Below are 19,935 nucleotides of genomic sequence, written 5' to 3'. Positions count from 1 at the left end.
CTTGTGAAGCGAACATCAGTCTGGTTTCCTGCAGCAAATCAGGCTGCACCTGAAGCTTGCTCTGTATCAAAGCAGATTAGACACTCCATCCCCTCAGAGCTGCTCAGCTGAGAGCTCAGAAGCAGAGTTGGGGCTAAGTGTGTGCAGCTGTTCCATCCTCAGCTGCTTTTGTTCTGGGGCTGGGGCAGCACAGCAGGTGCTGAGGAGATGGAGCTACCATCCTTTCTTGACTCATGTGAGTTATGCAGAGGAGACTCACACCCTGCAGGAGTTACCACTCAGGACTTTGCCATTTCAGTACACAAATGTGGCTGCTGCTAAAGCCTCCAGGCAGGGCCTAGAAAGTTATGAGCTGACTGAAGGGCATACAGACCTGTACTGAAAGTAATAGGTATTTCCTTACTTAAAATCACTGCCTTTGCTGAGGTACTGGGAAGCACTCAGGGTTTCTTTGTGTAAAAATCCATCTGCCACACTCCCAGCAGGGGCAAAAGTAACACAGCAAAAGAAAAACAAGATACAGAAGCAGCAGCAGCACAACCGCACTATTTTATTTTATATATTTACACAAAAGTAAAGTGAATTTTTGAAGCATGAATTTTGAAGTAAGTGCAAAGTGAACTTTTGGAGAATGAAGTAGAGAAGAAAATCATGCATTTTATTGCCAGAGTAAGCATGTGGTAAACCCAGTCATGCTGAAACTGGAATCTCTGAGCTCAACAACACAGGGCAGCACTTCAGCACCTTGGTCCCCAGACACTGCCCCATGTGTAGGTGGGCCCAACAGCACATAAGGGCTGGGAATAACCATCCAAAACTGCTGCTTCTGTGTAACCAAGTACAACACTGAACTCTCCAGTAGTTTTCAGATGTAATGGCTGATAAACTGTCTCCCAAGATAACCTGGAAGCTGCAGAGTTGATGTGTAGATTATGCACATAAAGTTTAGGCCTTCAGGGAGCACCATGTAACAGCTGCAGGACTTGCCAAATGGTACTCTACAGCTTCAAAGGATCAGAAACTTTTGCCAGCCTACCCTGTTATGTGTAAATCTTTACTAATAAGAAACACGAGATCTCTTCCAGCTACTAAATTATACCTTTGAAACTTTTACCTGCAGTATTTCAAGTCAAGCAACAAGTGGGACAAAACCACTGGGACTGAGTTGATAAGGAATTCCATGTTGAACAATAAAGCTAGGATTCACCTTTTTACAAAAGATAAAAGCCCCACCAACCAGAACAGCCCACAACATCACAAATCTCAACAATCAATGTCTGACATTCAACTCCATGTTTGCTATAACCTGGATAAATGCAAGATAATTAAGAGAACAGGATATTGCAATATTTTCAGGGCTAATTGTGTGAAATTTAAATTTTGGACAGCAGTGTAGTGATAACTTTATATTAAACATTCAGATTTGTCAATTGGCCAATTTACTGTTCTACAAATGCTCTATTTTTGTATTAATCACCTGGTTTTGTATTAATTCTATGCTTTTGCATTAATCATCTGGTAGGAATACCACAATTTTCTTTTAGGATAAGATTTTTATAGAAGCTTACTTGACCCTTGTAGATGATTAAGAACTATTTCAAAGGGATAAAGAAGATTATTACCAGTGCAACAAGTTTCTTCCACCTTGATGGGAATGTGTTACACCACCAATGGGAACAGGTGTAACCATTTGTAAAACACTGAAGACACAGAGCTGTTGTGGTGTTCAGTTTCTTATTTCTTTGACATGTAATCACAGTTAATTCTTTTAAGATTTGCTTTCCTAAACTAGATTACTAGAAATGGAAGAATAAATTGCATAAAGTACCAGTGATTAAGGTACCCTCCTACCCCAGTTTATATATTCTAACAGTACACAGGAAAACCACTGAAGAACTTCTCATCACTTTCAAAGAATGTTGTCTATGAACACTGCTTCAGTAGTGCATTCATTTGTTTGCACCTTTTCCACCATGTAACAATTGCAGTGTGACTGAACAACTTAGAAGTTCTCTGAAACTGCAGTCCTTAGCAAAGGGAGTGAAATTCACTGTATGTTTTGCAACTTGCCAAGACTGTTTCACAAAATTGAATTTTCACAACAAGAACTGGGATTGGTCATTCTGAGCTATTAAAAATCAGCACTCTTTAGGTCTTTCTAGGAAACTTCCTTTTTCCTCACCATTCCCATTCCTTTACCAGCAACCTGAGGGGGCAGCAGAAAGCCTGGCAGACTCTGCTCAGAACTCCATCAATAAATCTTGTCTTGCAGGAAGCAGGGTAATGAAGGGACAACTCACTACTGCTACAAAAAGAGTCAGTTCATGAAACTAAAAGGCACTTGGCAAAAATCACTGGCAAAATGCTTGGCTTCTGGCACATGGCCCTTGGCTGGTAACACCATCTAGCACAAATGATCTTTAATGAAATGAACATGTTCATTTCATTAACCTGAAAAATTAAAATCTTCTTTAAGTTAGAGATACATATGCAAGAAAAATACTGAAGATGATTTAAACAGAATTATCTACAAATAAACATCTAAAACCTAGCAGACACAAGAGTTGTATTGCATTTAAATATAAATTTAAATATACTTCCCCCTAATTCAGGTTTATATAGAACATACACTTCTATTTTATATTCTAGTCAAAATCCAAGCTCTGGCTGTGAGTTTACAAAAGTCTGTTAGCCTACAATATATTATAGTCTTTAATACTTGGCAGCTTCAGTATGAATACTGCTTGCTAGAAAACAAAAAATCATCTGTCACTTGTCATCTGACACAAGGGAGCACACACACACACACACTGGGCATTTTCTATATAAAACCAGTAACTGCTAAATGTGTGTTCAGTCCAGCTTCCTACAGCCCAGGGGTTACAACACAACAACTTAAGCAAAGCATTTGTTTAAGACTTGCCCCAAGTATCCTCTCCCTGCCCCATTTCTCTAGGACAGGATAGTGTCCTGCCAGTCTCACGTGCCACTTCTAGCCAAATTAACTTGGAATTAACTGTTGTACCCTCCCAGCCCTTCTTGGGAATAGGACAAACAGAAGACAAGACATTGCAATGCTGCATTAAGATTTCAGTTTTCCACCTTGAATAGAAATGACCAGTTTTGCACAGTGGATATTCACACTGCTCAGACAGGACTGCTCCCAAACCAGCTTGCCACCACACTGAAACACCAACAGGTAAGTTATTAATTAGATACAATTACAATTCCTTTATATCCTTTCCCTATTATGTTTAGCTGGGAAATAACACCACACTTCCTAACTGGAATAATTATTACTACTAAAAAGCCCCATTATTGCCAAGAGTTACTAGGTCCAAGAAGCACAATGCTCTGGCCTCTCAGTAAGGTGCAGGAGATAACAAGTAGCACAAAGGCACTTGATACCAGTTTCAAACAGTAGTTTCTCTTAAAAATAAAAATAGGCTGGTAACTTGAAACACACTAAATTCAGCAAGGAAACTTAGTCAATACCAAACTAGGGTTACAAGACAACCTGTAAGTGTGCAAAACCATGGAGAATGTCCACTTCTCTTGATGCTATAAGCTAAACCCAGACACAGTCAGGTGCTGAGCATTGTTTCTAGCATCAAAGTAAGAGGTGTCAGTCTCGTCATCGGGCTGAGGTATAAATGGCATCGTCTGGTTCTGGAGATTATCCCAGTCCACCCCGTGAAAGAGGGGGTGATGCTTCAGTTCTGAAACAGAAGTTCACATCAGCATTAGAAACTTCCTTATGTCCAAGCCCCACAGTCACTTTGTTCCCATATCTATAACTGTCAGTAGATTTGCTCTATATTCCTTTTCTACAAGTTCATGAAAGTGCAAATTGCAATGGGGCTTTGATTAACCCCAAATTCAGTAGGACAAACTGTTGGCAGGACAAGTTGCTGCCACCCCCACCCAGGGAACCTGTTCCATACAGTTCCACTGAGCCAAAAGCAGCTTGAAAGCTGCTCTTACCCAGAAAGATTGAATTTAGAGAAGCACAGCACTACAACAACATAACTGGGATTTCCCAGTACGAAAGGCTTCATGCTATAGTGATAAAAGGGAGATCACAAATTTGGGAGAGGGGAGAGAAGATGACAGTGATGGAAACTTAAGTGCAACAAGAAAAACTTAATGGTTGTCCTGAAAACTACTCATCCATCTTCACTTCAGTGGACTATAAATTGGACAAAGAGGCCAGATACAGTTGTAAATCTTGACGAAGAATGAATTTTAAAGAAGCTCAGATAGGAAGAAACCATTATGTCATCTATTTTAAAATTCTGCCCTTGACAGGCAATTTGGATTTCACTCTAAAATCCAGACACAAAGACAATAACTTGTGTTTAACTAAAACACCTTCAAATTGCTTTTTGGGATCTATCAAAGCCACAGAATTGTCTGCTGACATAATAATCTTCATTTATAATCTTGTACCTTCTCTATTTAATTTGGCTTGATTTCAGCTTCTAGCATTTAGTCTCTTTATGTGTAAGCCTTTCCATAGTAATTTTCTTCTCGAGTGATTTCCTGAACAGTTCTCATAAGATTTCTTTCTCTATTTCCAAAATATCTCACTCTAAATTTCTTTCCATTATCCACTTTTTTTAAAAAAAAGCATAGTCGCTGTTAACAATAGGAAATGTTTAAGCCCTTCTACAAAGGAAAAAAAAGTAGACTTTGTATAGTATATATTGTCCAACTTTATATTCTCCTATGCATTCAGTAAAGACAGGCTGATTCCTAAGAAAAAACTGCTCTCTCTGAATTAACTGTTTGTTGTATGAGGCTTCTCTCCCAAAAGATCATCTTTTAATCAAGGTTCCCAATGTCATTTAGGTTAAAAATTCCAAATACTCATTAGGTAAGAGAGAACTTTGGTACATCAGATGCCTAACACTAAAAATGCATAGCAGAACAGCAGTAAAGGAAAACAGAAGTTCAATTAATAAAATTAATAACCAACAAAACAATCCCTCCCCAGAATCACCTTGTTCAGAAAGGAAAAACCCCACAAGAAATACAGAAAATACCACAACTTGTTAAGTGCTGTGGTACTATACATGGAATCTAGGGAGGCACTGAAGTTTATCAGCCTAAGTTTCAGGAGGAGGAAATCACCACTTAAAAATCTGCAATAAGTTACAAAGACCAATTTTAATACCAACCCTTCAGTCCAGCTCTCTTAGTAGTGTCAATTGTTAGAAGAAGATCTATTGCATTCTGGGCATTATCAGACAGCTTTTCTTCACCCTCAGGCCAGGGAATGTCTACAGACAAAAAGAGAGTTGAGTTGGTAACTCAAACTATAAGACAAATATTGGAAATACATACTTGCCCTATTACTGAAGCAGATTACCTCTTTTCAAAATATTTTGGAAGACCTGTGTTGGTGTTTCATCGTTAAAAGGTGGAATTCCAGTTAGAAACTCAAACAGACAAACTCCAAGGGCCCACCAGTCTACAGCAGAACCTGGTAAAATAAACCCACATAATTACACTTACAAAAATGATACTTGCAAAGACTTTGAGATTAGCAAAAGCTGAAGAGTGTTTAAATTCTGCAAGTTTCTTGAAAATTATGAAGAGACAAGTTGTGTTTAATATACATGCAGATTAAAAATAGATTAAAAGGTTTTTTATAGCCACTCTGCTCCTTAATTCATTATGGATAATACTGGGGTTTGCTGATAAAACCAAGGGGGATCTTAGTAACAATCTAATTATCAACTCTCATCACAGAGAATCCAGGAGCTAACTCCTCCAGGAGATTGTTTTGTGATAAGAAATAGATGCCTCATGACTAGAGCCTGGGTGAGTGCTCCATGTTGCTGTCTGTGCCCTTCTCTCAGTTCTTTAAAAAGTCTCCAAAACTTCAGACCATTGAACTTCATTTTTGTTTGTCTAAATTACGATGAACATCATGAAGACAGCTTGCAGAAACAAGCCAGCACACATGAAGCTGGCATTGCCTTTCATTACACTGAACTGACTGGGGCAATGTGCAGTTACTGGCTATCTCTGCTTTGTTATTAGATAGTTCTGGTTTCCCACATTCCAGGGTTTTGTCTTTTTGCCAATCTCTCCTATTAATGTACACTGAAACCAGCAGGCAAAGCAGTCCCAGACACCACTGCATGCATCCTAAGCTTCCTGCATCTTCAAGCCATGCCCACTCCACCATATAAAGAACAGATGCCACAATTGCTGTTAAAAAAACCCCCAAAACTTGGAAAGATAATAAATCTAATTGTTCTCGGCTTTTTGGCATAGAGAAAAACCTAAGACACCTCCAAGCAAATGAATGTTTTGAGCCATTTCACAAAGACTGCTGTTAAGTTTAGAAATGCTGAAAACCAGAGTGTTAACCAGAAATTTAATACACTTTTAGCAGTTCCTAACAGCAGTAGTGCCCACCAAGCTAAGCACATCAAAGCAGTGAGTTCACATCCTCTGTTGTTAAGAGTACCTGTTGTTCAGTAAAATACTCCCAGCTCCAGTCAAAGTCTAATAAGATCACAACCTGAACAGTGTAATAACCAGGTTTCAGCAGCAATTTTTCCCACACAAAGTCTAACTAAAATGAGATTAACTCCTACCATAAAGCAATACAGGACCAAAGGACAGTATGAAGCTGTGCTGGGGAGGTTCAGGTGGGATGTTAAGAAAAGTTTTTCCACCCAGAGGGTGGCTGGGCACTGGAACAGGCTCCCCAGGGAAGTGGCCACAGCACCAAGCCTGGCAAGGGCTCAAGAAGTGTTTGCAGGGACATGCTGTGCTCTCAGGGACATGCTGTGACTCTGGGGCTGTCCTGGCCAGGGACATGAGTTGGACTCAATGATCCTTGTGGGTCTCTTCCACTTGGGATTTTCTATCATTCTGTGGTTTGAAGCAAGAAGCAATAACACCAGGTCTTCAGCACCTGAACCTTCTTCACCCTTAGGCAAAGTAAATCAGACTGACTGCAATGAAGTGAAAGGCAGCAATGAGAAAAGTGGCTCTGGCTTTACCTGGTATTAAACAATTTAAGAATGCTGACTTTCCTTCTGAAGTACATGTTTACATGTGTGATTTCTGATAGTTTAGTCACACTGATAGGATGTTTCCCGATTCTGTGAGCACCACACATTTTCATGTGGAGGTATATTGGACATGTCTTTCTATACAGAAACATTGTTCACCCAAACAATGTTCTCAGAAACTGTGATCTGGTTATACTTTGACTGTTCAGTTATGCTGAACACTTCAGCTCTGCACAGAATATAGAAAACTCACCAGATACCAGAGTCCCTGCATATGAAAAGACAATGAAGTAAAAATATTACAATTATTGCCCAAAAAAAGCCCATAACAAATACAAACATTGAATATCAAGTATGATTCTCCAAAGGCACAGGAATGAAGATTTTTTTCCCTAAGATAATATTCCACAATAAGGAAAGATGGCAATGTTAAATCTAAGTTAGAAACAAAAATAAAATAGTTTTGTAACATGATTAATTTAGGATTAAAACTACATTTACAAGCAACTCAACATGAGAAATATTTAGTGAGGGAAAATTTGAAGCCTCAGAAACCCTGGATTCACTGAAGGTAATGGGAGACTTGTCATTTCCTGACACAAACCCCAGACTCCGCAAGTTTTCACTGAAGTCCTGAAAACCCAGTAACCATAGAGAGATCACCCTGTGACCAAGTTTCACATGGTCTAAGTAGCACTGATTACATTTCTAAAATATTATCCAGTTTTAACACCTGCCAGATATCCAGGAATTCTAAATGGAAGTGCAGAACAACAACTACATATATTTAGCATTTTCAGTTTTTAATGGTAAATTGTTAAATCTCTTCATAGAATTTTAGTTAATTTACATTAGCAGAATTTTATTGCTCCACAGGATAGTAATAACTGCCTCTCAATTAAAGTCTCTTTCTCATGTAATTTTCCCAAGACTTGCAGCTCTACAAAATAGTAGTATACTTTTGGGATGGAAATAAAATGCAATTATACATCAACAACTGTATTAGAGATAAACACATTGCATTTAATTTTTGTTAATGCTTCTTGCAATTTAGCAGTAAACTACTTCAGACTTTTTGTTAGTCTCAGTGGACCTCAGAATCTGAGACAAAGAAATTTATGCCCTTCAAAATTGTGCTATTTTAGTATAGTATTTTGAAAGCAAACAAACCAACCCAAAAAACCAGCCTCCAAAACTTTGATGCCTATTACTGTACCCTTCTATAGAAGATCCTGTCAGATGTCTGGAGTGTTTCACGAGGTCACTCAACTCAATAACTGATTTTAAGGCAACTTCATACAATTGTCTGGCTTCACATAACACTTAATTATCAATAAACACAGAAAACATTCTAAAAATAATTGGAGGCTTAAGCCTTTCACTCTAAAATTTCACTAAATTTCCCCTTTCCCATCCCAAAGAATCTTTAAGGGCACTCAGGATAACCAAGTTGTTACTCCTAAGCCACATACAAGTCCCAGGCTGCCAAAGCAGCTTCCAATGCTGATTGGCAGCAGGCCTGCTGGTGGACAACTAAAACCTTTGGTTATGAGAAACCAGTAAAGGGATGGAAGGAGCAGCTGAAGCAAACACAGCCACCACCCATGATGGCAAAAGCTTAGCACTAGCTGTTTTTGAAGAATTTCCAATCTTATCGCTTGAAGGGTTTACAGTTCTAGAGACATTTAGAAATGTAAAGGTGCCACCTTGCAGGTATTGCCAGATGCTGGTGTGCCTTACCATGAGGCTGTGTCAGAAGCAGCTCAGGTGCCAGGTAGTCTGGGGTCCCCAGGATTCGTTCCCCCTCTACGGGGGCAGCTCCTCTTCGAACGCTCTTTGGAGTCCTGTACGGTGTGCCAGCATCCCCCTGGTAAGGGGTCTGAAAAAGGGGACATGGACTCAGATGTCAAACAAAACCAGCTCACAAACTCCCAGCTCCAGCTTTAGTCACAGATGTAGTAATTGATACTTAAGCTCAAGCCAAGAACAAGTTACAAAACATTCCCTGAAAAGCATGTGTGAAATGTGCTTCCAGTGCTTTATCTCAACAGTCTTGAAGCATAAAGATGCTTACTCTTTGAGAAACTTTTCCTTAAGTTTTTCCTCCAGTGTCACATCAGCAGCTATCACTGTTCACATCAATCTTTGTACTAGGCTTGTAACTGGCACTTGACAGAATATGTTACACCATCACTTTTAACAGGATTAAAAAAAAAAAAAAAAGTAGCAGGTACAATGGCAGTTACCAGCAGCTGAACAGCATTCACACTGTCTTGGGAAGAGTGCAGGATAATGGAAAAAAAACCCAACCCCCCCCCCCCCAAAAAAAACCCAACTAAGACTTCCCATTACATTAGGAAACCTAAAACTGCTCACAGAAAATATGACACTGCACTAGGAGCAGAATGAGAAAAAACAGCACAGGTTTTTTTAATCAGTTCACTGTAACAGCAAAGATTTCTCAGAAATGGACAGTCAATGCATGTTGAGGCAAAGGCAAACCAGCGAACATAAAGCTACTGCTAAATTCTTACAGATATTATCATTTTGGCCACACAGTGAAACCCTGTCAACAGAGGTCATTTTGACAGACTAACTCAAACTATTTGAGTTTTCCCTAAATTTACCACTGAAATAATTTCAGGTCCCTAATGTCCACTGCATGTACAAAGTTTCTATCTGCATCCTTACCTACCTGATAGACCTGATATGGTCTTCCTTTCTGTAATGGAGTGATAGCTGTTGGGTAAGAGCCACTGCAGGCAGGTGAAAGATCCATTATATCTAAGGAAGCCATGCTGCATGGCTCAGATATATTGGATAGATTGATTGGACTATTATAACTCCGAAAAGCAACAGCATTTTTTTTTAAGAGACTCAGTGCTTCCTTCATCTTTGCTGAAGGAGAAGATACTGTGTCAAGGCAAGTTTCTTCCACGTGTTTCTGGTCATTATCCTTTTTCTGATGTACTGGCTTGCAGTCCTGGATGGTATGTGCCTCCTCTCCATCCTGTAAAGCATCTCGGGACTCTGGTGATGTTATTAGCACACCTTCAGGTTTTGGTTCCTCAAAGGAGAGGTCTTTAACACTTCTGTCCAAATCTAAAAGCTGTTTTTCTAGATGGCTTTCTGTAACAGACACTTCAGGAAGTAAGTCAGAATCTGCACTGAAGACATCTAAAGGTTTTTCATCATCAGTGACTAAAAAACTGGAGTTCATGTACTCCTTTTCATCATCCTTTCCACAGTCTGCATCCAGATCACACATAAGATTTTTAGCTACAGTTGGAGTAAGCGATCTTTCTACTGTTTCCTGGTTACCAATAAAACTCTTCACTTCTTCCTTGCTTTCACAGGTGTCACAAAGGCATCCATCATTACAAAGCATCAAGGATTGAATTTCTGTTGTCAAACCTGTCCCTTTGTCTGCAGCAAATTCTGAGATCTGACAGCCACGTTTATATTCTGCATTGCTTTTTTTAACATAGTTAAGCTCCTGACAAGGACTAGTGTCAACTGATTCAAAGCTTCTTTTTACACCTGGCTTTTCAAACATTACTTCCTCTTTCACAGGCTCATTCTGCCTTGAAAGCAATTGTAGTCTGGAAGTCTCCACTGTTTCACAAGTCATGTCTCTTTTATTTACAAAGGCTTTTTCTTTCCAAATCTTGTTTTCAGAAATACACTTTCTTACTACTTTCACATCCAGAGTGCCCACAGGAGTGTCTGTTATATCCAAATGTTCACTTCCCAGCTTCTGCCTGCTGCCAGACTCACTGCTGGCAATGGGAGAAATGGCAGACCCGAGTTCTTTCCTCTTTAAAACTTCTTTGCTATTTGGCAACATAGCATTTGAAAGGAGAGCTGACCCACTGTTACTGGTTTTGGATGTTGTAGAACGAGGTTCATCTTCACTTAACTACAAAAAAGCACATTAAGTTTTGAATATCAAGAAAAATATGATTACAGCATTATAGAAATGTTTTATTTGAAATGCTTTATTACAACCTACATAATGAAATGCAGATTTGCATGCATTACTCATTCTAATTGCTACTAGTGAAAACCATACTTCAAAATATAAAAAAAAATCAAAACCAAATAAGGGATGACCTTGTAATTTGATTTCTTTTAAGAACATAAAATAAGCTCATTATAATACAATAGAAAATGACATATTTTTAAATGCCAAAGGATGAAAAAATAGAGCAATTGATGTTGTATTTGTGACTTTATTTTAAGAAGCTACAGAAGTTTTCAGTTTCAAAGAAAGTCCAAAGAAAAGAACCCCATTATAGTACCCCGTGGTATATTACACTTCAGAGATGACAAAAGGAAAATCTGATGTCCCCAATTTTTTGATAACATAATACCAAAACCAAGGCCTAAGAAACAGATAGATACATTTAAAACAATTTATTATTCTGTAAGTTGTTCTGTATGCTCTAAATAGGAATCATGGCAAGGAACCACATAACACAGCATTTTCTTTTAGGTTTGTGTTTGTGCAGAACACATTAAAACAGGATAAAATATTAACAGCTATAATTATTGGTGTTAGGTTAGTTGGTTAGTGATTCAAAACCCTTCAGTAATAAAGCCTTAAACTTTTCAGTTTAACAGCTACTAGAAGTTTGAAGTGGATTTTATTGTTTTCCCAGGTTCTGTCTTTTAAATAAATTCTTTCACCCACAATGCTGAGCAAATAAGCTTTAGGGACAATGTCAGCATCCAAAAAGCCACTGCTCCCAGCAGTGCCCATCTTGTGCAGGACAGGGCTAAACCAGTGATGGTCAGGGAAGCTTTCTCTTTCACTCCTTTGCTGCAGGCTCAGTAGCATTTGCTTCTCCTGTTATATTGCAAAGGACTAATATTTGTTTGAAGGAAAAGGTTATATTGGTTTGACCCAAAATCCTACTCAACACAAATTACAACCCTTGCTCCTACTGTAGGAAAGTTTCTCAACACTTGAAATAGCCAAGGCAAGTAGAGTAAATAGCAGACATTTGCATAGACAAGTACAAACTAATTTAAATTTAGAGTGGGAGGATGAAACAGTCCTGACCTCTACACCTTTCCTGCACCTGGGGCTGATCCAGATTTCTGATTCCACACTGGACAGGTGTGTGTGAGACTGACTACTGACACTGGAGGTACCAAACCTGTTTCTTGACTGAAGCAGAGTAGGAGTTAAACTCCTCGCTGGCATCACAGGTGTTAATTGAGAATTATCCAGATCTTAAGAGAAAAAGAAATTCAAATGTTGATACAAACAGGCAACATGTACTGACTGACTTCACACTATGTTAAGCTTTCACATCAAAGGAAGCTAAGGAAAGCTATGATGACAACAATTTCTCTTGTCATCTTTCCTGCATAGTCAATTTACACATTTTTTTTAAATTAGGAACTTGCCAAGAATGTAAAAGCAGTATAAACATTAGCAGCATAGTTGCCTTCCTTCTCATTTCAGGTTAGAAATGAGAAAGCAGCAGGAGACGACAATTTAAATGAAAGCATACATTGCTTTATTAAACAATTTCCACTGAAAGTATGTCAAGAACTGACACTATTTCCATAAAACTTTAAAGGGTGATTTTGAATTCAGGGGTCATGATCTGAAAAAACCCAATCAAACAAAATCACTTTAGAAGATGACATAAGTAGTGTAGGTGATGAAAACATGTCATATGTAAAGCACTGGAGGAATGGTGGAGAGCAAGACACCAACAGAATCACATTTAATGAAGTAGGTCCAAACTACTCACATAAACTGAAAAGACCATAACCTTACAGGCAGAGTATTCCTCCTCAGCACAAGCCTGGTTATACTCACGTGTTTTGAACAATTTAGTTGAAAGAGGGGTATTTTCCTTCTGGGCCATAGGTACAGGAGAAACCGCTCCATGCGGACTGTCGGATGTTGGACTCGATTTGTGCCCTGGCACTTTCATTCCTACAGGAGGAGTATACTAACAGGCAGAAAGAAGCACAGTTCAAAGTTAATGGAGTCTGAACAAATTCTCAATAATGTTTGCATTGGAGCTTGGCCATGCTCATTAAAAAGTCAGCAATTCAAAAGTCCAAGATAATCACATCAGAATTTCAGAACACACTAAACATATCACAAGTCATTCTACCAGCTGGCAGAAGAGATGCAAGAATAGCCTTATCATGCCAACTGTTGAATTTAAGATAGTAAATAAACTAAAATTAAATATTTCAAAGACAGTGAAAATTTACTTACAAAGCCCAGAGAACTGATAAGGGACAACAGTTGTCCTGGAGTACGTGAATAGTCCTGTTTTGGCTTTGCCATTGATGGGGTAGTAAGGATATCGATCATATTTATCTCTACAGAAGAAAAGAAAACCCAAAATCAAATAAATCAGGTTTTCATTTTGATATTAAACAAAGTTGCAGACATTTACTTAAGTTTCATGAAGCCGAAGAAAAAATTGAGTCACATACTCAAAAAATATACAAATGAAGCCACCAAGACCAATTGAAGATCTACCTGTAAGTTCTTACTTAACACAACATGTTTTTTCTTATACATCCAAACATTTATTCATACAGAAGTTGTAAAGCCAAATTTCTTTTCAAACACACTATGCAAAAAGCACTACATTTTCTAATTTGATATCAGCTTTGGTTTTTAGGCAGCAGTTCCAGCTTATGGCTTGTGGAATAGGATACTAAATTTGATTCTTTTTCCAAAAGACATCTCAAAAAAGCTAAACAAGAATTTTTCACAGGTGAAAATTCAACCTTGGATACCTTTTTTTTTTTTGCTCACTAGCAGTAAGTAGCTTGAAAGCTTTCATATAATGTTCAACTAGACACAATAATAACCCGTCCCATTAGAACATCAGTTAAAGCAGTAGATCATAAAAAATACAGAATACCTAGGATTTTCCTTTATATTCTTAAAACTATGAATCAAACTCCATAGACAATTCTGAATTTCAACATTCCTTTAACTATACAAAAAGGATGTACCCTCCAGCAGCTGTCTGAAAAAACCTGAGCTGGTGCTGTGCAGCATAAGTTTGGATGATCTGACCAAGGAGGTACCAACCAGCTCAGAAATTGGCTATTCACCTTAAGATCTGCAGCCTGTGCCAGACAGTCATGACCATTCAGCTATATTTTCTGCTTGAAAAGAGAACATTCACATGCCAAAGCACTGAGCCGATCTTCCCCTTTATCCCTCAAACTAATGTCTGGAATGTCCCAGTTAATTTATTGGAAATTAATTTATACAGGACTGAGAGACATGAATTGAAGGCCAGAAGTAGTCAGAGAAACAGGAACAAGTCAGAATTATTCATTCACCCGTTGAAATCTTCTAGCAGACTTCAGAAAACTTTGAAATCCATATCCCTCCAAAGAAAGGACTCTAGATCATATTTCATACATCCTTGTCCCAAAGAATAAATATTTTACCTTCTGAAGTGCAATGCTAAGAGCAGACCACCTACTAGCATGTAGCTAATCAGTACTTACCTATTAGAAATCAGGTATTACTGCAACATTTGCACTTATTTAACCGAAAGGTGCCCTTGACAGGGATGTGAAGTATTCAAGAACATGGAAATGTGATGCAGAAATACATTTTAACACAACCAATAGGATAGAAACAACTCTTACCTCTGTTCAGAGTAACTCTGGAAAGCCCAAAGTCTGTCAACTTTATATGTCCCTGATTAGAAATGAGCATATTGTCTGGCTTCAAATCCCTGAAAATATGAATACAGCTGGAGTCAGCAAAAAGAGCACTGAGCAACATGAAGGAAGTTCACTGGTCAGAAACACTCAATACAAAACATTGGTTAGAGCTGTTTAATAGTAACATCTCCTAGCCAGCAGAAGATTCCAGTTTGAGGAACACATCAAATGAATCAAATATATTTAGCATTAAATATGGCACAAACATCTCAGGCTTTGTAAAAATCTGCATGCGTGTCAAGAGTTGCATATTTTGTGCTTCAGCAGGCTTGACAAGCATCCTTCACAAGCAGCACCATAACATTCACTGATGTGCAGCTCCTACAGGTGACAAGCAAAGCTCCAGCAGAGTTCTCATGTGTGCTCTCTGCAGCATTGCTGAGTGCAAAAAGAGCCCTCACTCTGGGGGAGCATCACCAGTGTCCCTTTGTCCCACAGGCCCAGGTGTGCAGCACCCAGAGGGTTCCTGGACCACCACAGCTAATCCAGCACTGGACTGGCAAAGAGCTGGCAGGGGAAAGCTCTGTGGGTTTGTGTGCTCAGCACACAGGCACAGATTTGATTTTAGCCATTGGTTCACAGCATTGTTGCAGGGCACACACACACAAAGAGCTTCCAGCAGCTCTAGCAAATGAAGTGCCTGTGGAAGCTGCCACAATGAAACAGTGATGGTTATGTGTTAGAGTGAAAAAATAAAAAACCCAAACTACCAAATACTTATTTGTAAGAAAAATAAAAAATAAATTCACCTGTGGATTATTCCATGCCTATGAAGATAGTCAAGAGCCAGTGCTGCTTCAGAAATATACTTAACAGCCATTTCTTCATCAAAATATCCATAAATATGCAGAAGAGATTTGACATCTCCACCAATAAGGTACTCCATCACCTGTCATTCAAGCATTTTAAATTTAAAACACATTTCAAAATTGGAAGTAAAACACCAAATAACCTTCCCCCCTAGAAAAATATGATTTCAAGGAGCAGAAGCAGAGAGAAGTACCTTTGTTCAAACCTCATTTCCCACACAACACTTTTCACTTGGATGAAACAATTAAAGTGTCCTGTAACAGCAGGCATTAAACATTTTCTTTCTGTAGACCATTTGCTTATTTTATTTGCCTAGATTACTTTTAGTAGCTAATGAAAAAGCTTTTACCTACAGCTTTTAACAGTTAACTACAGAAAATTTTCTGTATTATAAATGTTATATATTTCTATATTGAATATTATGCATTTTAACCTATATTTATTTTCATATATTAATCTATATTTAGCTTAATATTGTATATTTCCATAGTATAGAAAATAAAGGACAAAGCATTCCTGTGAAACTCCACGCCTGAAGCCAAAAACCACCTGTTCTACACAAATCAAAGTATCTCAATATTTTATCTTGCTGTCATTTATACACAATATTAAATTAAGACCTGAACTTTGTGAAATGAGTACAAACTATCAAAAATGCAGTGAGAGTTAGTGTGCAATTAAGACACATGAAAAAGCATGGAAAAAAAATATACCCAGTAGACCATTATGCAAACACATTATGATGGTCCATGTCATACTCAAAATAAAATAGAAGTCAGCAGGGTTTCTGAAACTCACTCTTTGATGTCAAGAAGGCATTTATGGGATTTTGGTCAGGAAATCTCATCAGTACTCACAGTTCAATACACAATATTCTTTCACACATATGTTAACATATATATATATATATATGTTATATATATATATATATGATATGTTAACATATATATATATATAAACATACACACACATGAATATATACATATACACACATATCCAGACATGATTTTAGCATCTCCTTTCCAAATCCTTCACCCTGAAGCCCTCTACTCCATGCAGCAGTTCAGACTCCAGAAAAAGAAGCCTTTGTTTACACACAAAATGCATTGTAGGAGTGCATAGCAACCTTGTCTCAGAATTTCATCAAGCTGCTCCCTGTGTGTGCTTACAGCAACCCTCACAAATTGTGCCAGACCCTTGGCAGAGAGTCTGAGTCCTTACGTGGAAGCAGCACATAAACCCAGGCACAAGTCCTGCTGTGCTCCACAGTGCTCTGTGTGCACCAGCATTTAGTTTTGCCACTCAGTTGTCATCTTGTCATGTAGGCCAACAACTGTAACAACATCTGAGCACTGGAAATAAGTAAAATAGATTTCCTTTAAGAGAGCCATGGAGCATCTTCCAGTCATTTGGCGTCTGCTTGAATAGAATGATTTCTTGTTTTCCCTAATATTTCTACATATTTCTAAGACAGAGCAGTTGTTAGAATTTCTAAGTTTCTCCTGTAACAGAGGGGAACATGAGCAAAAAGAGCCCAAAGACACCAGAGGAAGAGAAATATTTTACTTCTTCAACCATTCTGAGAAAGATGTAAAAGTGACTAAGGAATACCATTACAAAAATGTTTTGAGATATCACTATAGTTCATACTTAATTTTCAAGACTACCATAAAATGCCACGGCCATTTTTTTACTCACTAAATAGATGTTGTTTGCTGACTGAAGTGAGTAGTACAAGTGCACAATGAAAGGACTTTTACTGAGAGCCAGTGCATCCCTCTCTGCCTGCACCTGGTGAACCATGTTTTTGTTGATCATGTCTGCTTTTTTCATCACCTGAAAAACAAAACAGAGCACACTAATAATTTAACCTCAAAATGCTCATAGTAAAACTGCATAGAGATATATAGCTCTGCAGAGCGATGCCTATTTTGTACGACTGTTTTTATGTTTCCTATTTGTGTACTATGTAGATCGTTATAATCCTTTTAATCACTAAGTCAAGTTTGCACGAATAATTGGTAAGCTTCTTACTAACAACAAGCCTAGATTTTAGCCCTTTGTGCAACGACATAGAAAATGCAACAGGTTTTTGTTGAGTTTTCTTAAAATATTTACTCAGCAAGAACGCTTTTTATTATTTATTCTCGCCTTCTCTCTCAGACGCGGTGTTTTACCCCCCGGCAGGCGCAGCAGCTGAGGGGGCTCAGCTACAGCAGCTGTTTACAGGCGGGAGGCCAATAGCACCCTGGCGCTCGGCAAGGTTTTTGCCGTTATTTCCCCTTATTTAAAGTACTTATAAAAGCAGCTGTCGTTATCAGAGCTCCCCTGACCAAACCCTCCAGGCTTCAGGGAGATGAGAGCGGGGTGTGGCCGGGCAGCGGCCGCTCCCCGAGGAGGGCCCGGGGCTCATACCGGGAACGCCGCTCTCCCACACAGCAGCGCTGGACCCCGGCCTCGCCTCACCTTCACGGCATAGAGCCGGCCCGCCTTGCGGCCCAGGTACACCTTCCCGAAGGCGCCGCGGCTGATGGGCTTCACGATGGTGAACTCCTCAATGGAGGGGGGCCGGGGGACCTCGACGCGCGTCGAGCCGGCGGCTGTGGCGGCGCTGGGGCTGTGGACATCGCCCCGCTCCCCCCCGGGCCGCTCGGGCGCCATGGCGCGCCCGGCCCCGGGCCCGCCGCGATTCAAAGCGGCCCCGCCCCGTCACCAACGGCAACGGGAGCTCTCGCGAGAGCCCGCGGGGCGGCCGCGGGTGGCGCCGGCAATGGCGGGGTGCCGGCCTGTGCCGCCCTCAGAACATGCCCGTGACAAAGCACCGCCCGTCTGGGCTGGCTGATCGCCAGGGTGGGAATCTAGGTTCTGCTTGGCTCTAGATTGTAACTTGCTGTGAGCAGGTACTGTCCTCCCATTCCTATGGGAGGCTTGAAGGTGTCCTTTGCAGGGACAGGAGTTGGACTGGATGGTCCTGATGGGTCCCTTCCAACTCAAGGATATTCTATTTTTGTATGACTTTCTCACACTTGCATACTTGATAGCTCCTAGACCTGCATCCAAAATGGCACAGCCAGGAGGGCTTGTCTGCCAGAGAACGTGCCCTGTCCAATTCTCACTGCTGCTGTTCATCCATCCCTCGCTGTCTCTTTGCATTTTCTGGGCCAGCGGTGGCAAACCGCTCCCTGGGCGGGTCTGTGCTGATCAGCACTTAGATTAATGCAGTCGGTTGCTTCCCACCAATTCTTGATTACTTCATCTGCTATTTATCTTAGACGGTTGTTCCACAATTTGTTTTCTTATTTTGGGTATCTCCATGGCTACATTCTGCCTCCCTCTTGTGACAGCAGGGGCAGGGATGGCATTTACAGTGTACTCTGACCTGGCTGCCATCCTCCTGTTCCCAGAGCACAGGCCTTCTGCTCTGTTTACACTGCACAGCCCGTAGTGTTTACCAATTTTACTGCTCTCAGCTGTGTTCTAGGTCACTTTTTTAACCCTTGCCTTACTGATTTTATGTTGGTCTTACATGTACATGGCTGTTCACATTTAATTCACTCTCATCATAATTGTTCTGTTGCAGTCTGTGCATCAGCGAAGAACTGTCGCTGCAGAGGTCAGTGCATAACAGCAGGTCTCCTTTCACGCAGCAGATTCCTTGTTTTGCTCCAAGATACATCACTTACAATCTGACCCTAGTCAGAGAGACCTTGCTTGTGACTTGTGAAGGCGAGCTCCTATCCCACAGATCCCACAATACCTGCTATTTAATAAGCAAATGCAGAAAACGTTGTGGAAAACACCAATATCTTGTTTTTAAAAATTTAAAAGTTTAATAATTAAAAAATGGTTATAAAAATAGTAATACAATTAGAGTAATAATAATTTGGACAATTTTAATTAGGACAATATGAGACAATAGAAACAAAGAGTTACAGACGTCCAGGTACCTTTTTCTGGGCAGAACAAGCCTGAAAAAGGACACCTGTTAACAAAGGATTAACCCTTAAAAGCAATAGCCTGTTGCATATTCATACACTTCATACATGATGCATAAATTCCATTCCAATACAGGATTCTGTCTGGTCATCATCAGCTTCTTCCTCTGAATCCTAACAGTGCCTTTGAGGCGGGAAGAAGTTTGTTTCTTCTGATAACAGGGCAATAAATTCTTTTCCTCTGAAAGATTTAGGTGTCCTGAGGCTGCTATTTCTCTGTGAGTCCTTCCTTTAAAAAAAAGTATCCTACATAGCATAGTTTATATTTTAACATTTTTTATAACCTAAAACAATATTTAACACACTACTTAAGAGAATTAATACAGCATTACTTTCTAACACAACACATATAACATCCATTTTAA

General features: G+C 39.5%; 1 protein-coding gene across 2 annotated transcripts; it reads right to left on the bottom strand.

The window, feature by feature from the left end:
* Window positions 1–531: 531 nt before the first annotated feature.
* On the bottom strand, window positions 532–18,178 carry MASTL (microtubule associated serine/threonine kinase like). 2 transcript variants are annotated; one of them, XM_063149416.1, is made up of 13 exons: window positions 18,042–18,172; window positions 17,274–17,411; window positions 15,515–15,654; window positions 14,688–14,776; window positions 13,282–13,388; window positions 12,871–13,006; window positions 12,100–12,272; window positions 9,730–10,953; window positions 8,775–8,913; window positions 7,288–7,302; window positions 5,372–5,485; window positions 5,181–5,282; window positions 532–3,719 (listed from the first exon to the last, which is right to left on the bottom strand). In XM_063149416.1, exons 2-13 carry the CDS (start codon window positions 17,406–17,408, stop codon window positions 3,562–3,564), a joined length of 2,532 nt encoding a protein of 843 aa, XP_063005486.1. In that variant the 5' UTR covers window positions 17,409–17,411; window positions 18,042–18,172; the 3' UTR covers window positions 532–3,561. The 2 variants fall into 2 exon arrangements, with proteins under 2 accessions (XP_063005486.1, XP_063005475.1); XM_063149405.1 differs by lacking the exon at window positions 7,288–7,302 and having other exon boundaries at window positions 18,042–18,178.
* Window positions 18,179–19,935: the final 1,757 nt, after the last annotated feature.

The sequence above is a fragment of the Melospiza melodia genome, chromosome 1 (assembly GCF_035770615.1).
Source record: "Melospiza melodia melodia isolate bMelMel2 chromosome 1, bMelMel2.pri, whole genome shotgun sequence".
In the NCBI taxonomy this organism is placed as follows: domain Eukaryota; kingdom Metazoa; phylum Chordata; class Aves; order Passeriformes; family Passerellidae; genus Melospiza; species Melospiza melodia.
This window is presented reverse-complemented; position numbering and strand designations above follow the sequence as displayed.

Bases quoted from the DNA above. Each gene is read 5' to 3' on its own strand.
- MASTL (XM_063149416.1), bottom strand. From the start codon at position 17,408: ATGAAAAAAGCAGACATGATCAACAAAAACATGGTTCACCAGGTGCAG. The intron at 12,273-12,870 runs GTGAGTATAACC...TTTTCTCTTAAG, and splicing joins AACTAAATTGTTCAAAACAC to ATCTGGATAATTCTCAATTA. The intron at 5,283-5,371 runs GTAATCTGCTTC...TTTTGTCTGTAG, and splicing joins CCAAAATATTTTGAAAAGAG to ACATTCCCTGGCCTGAGGGT.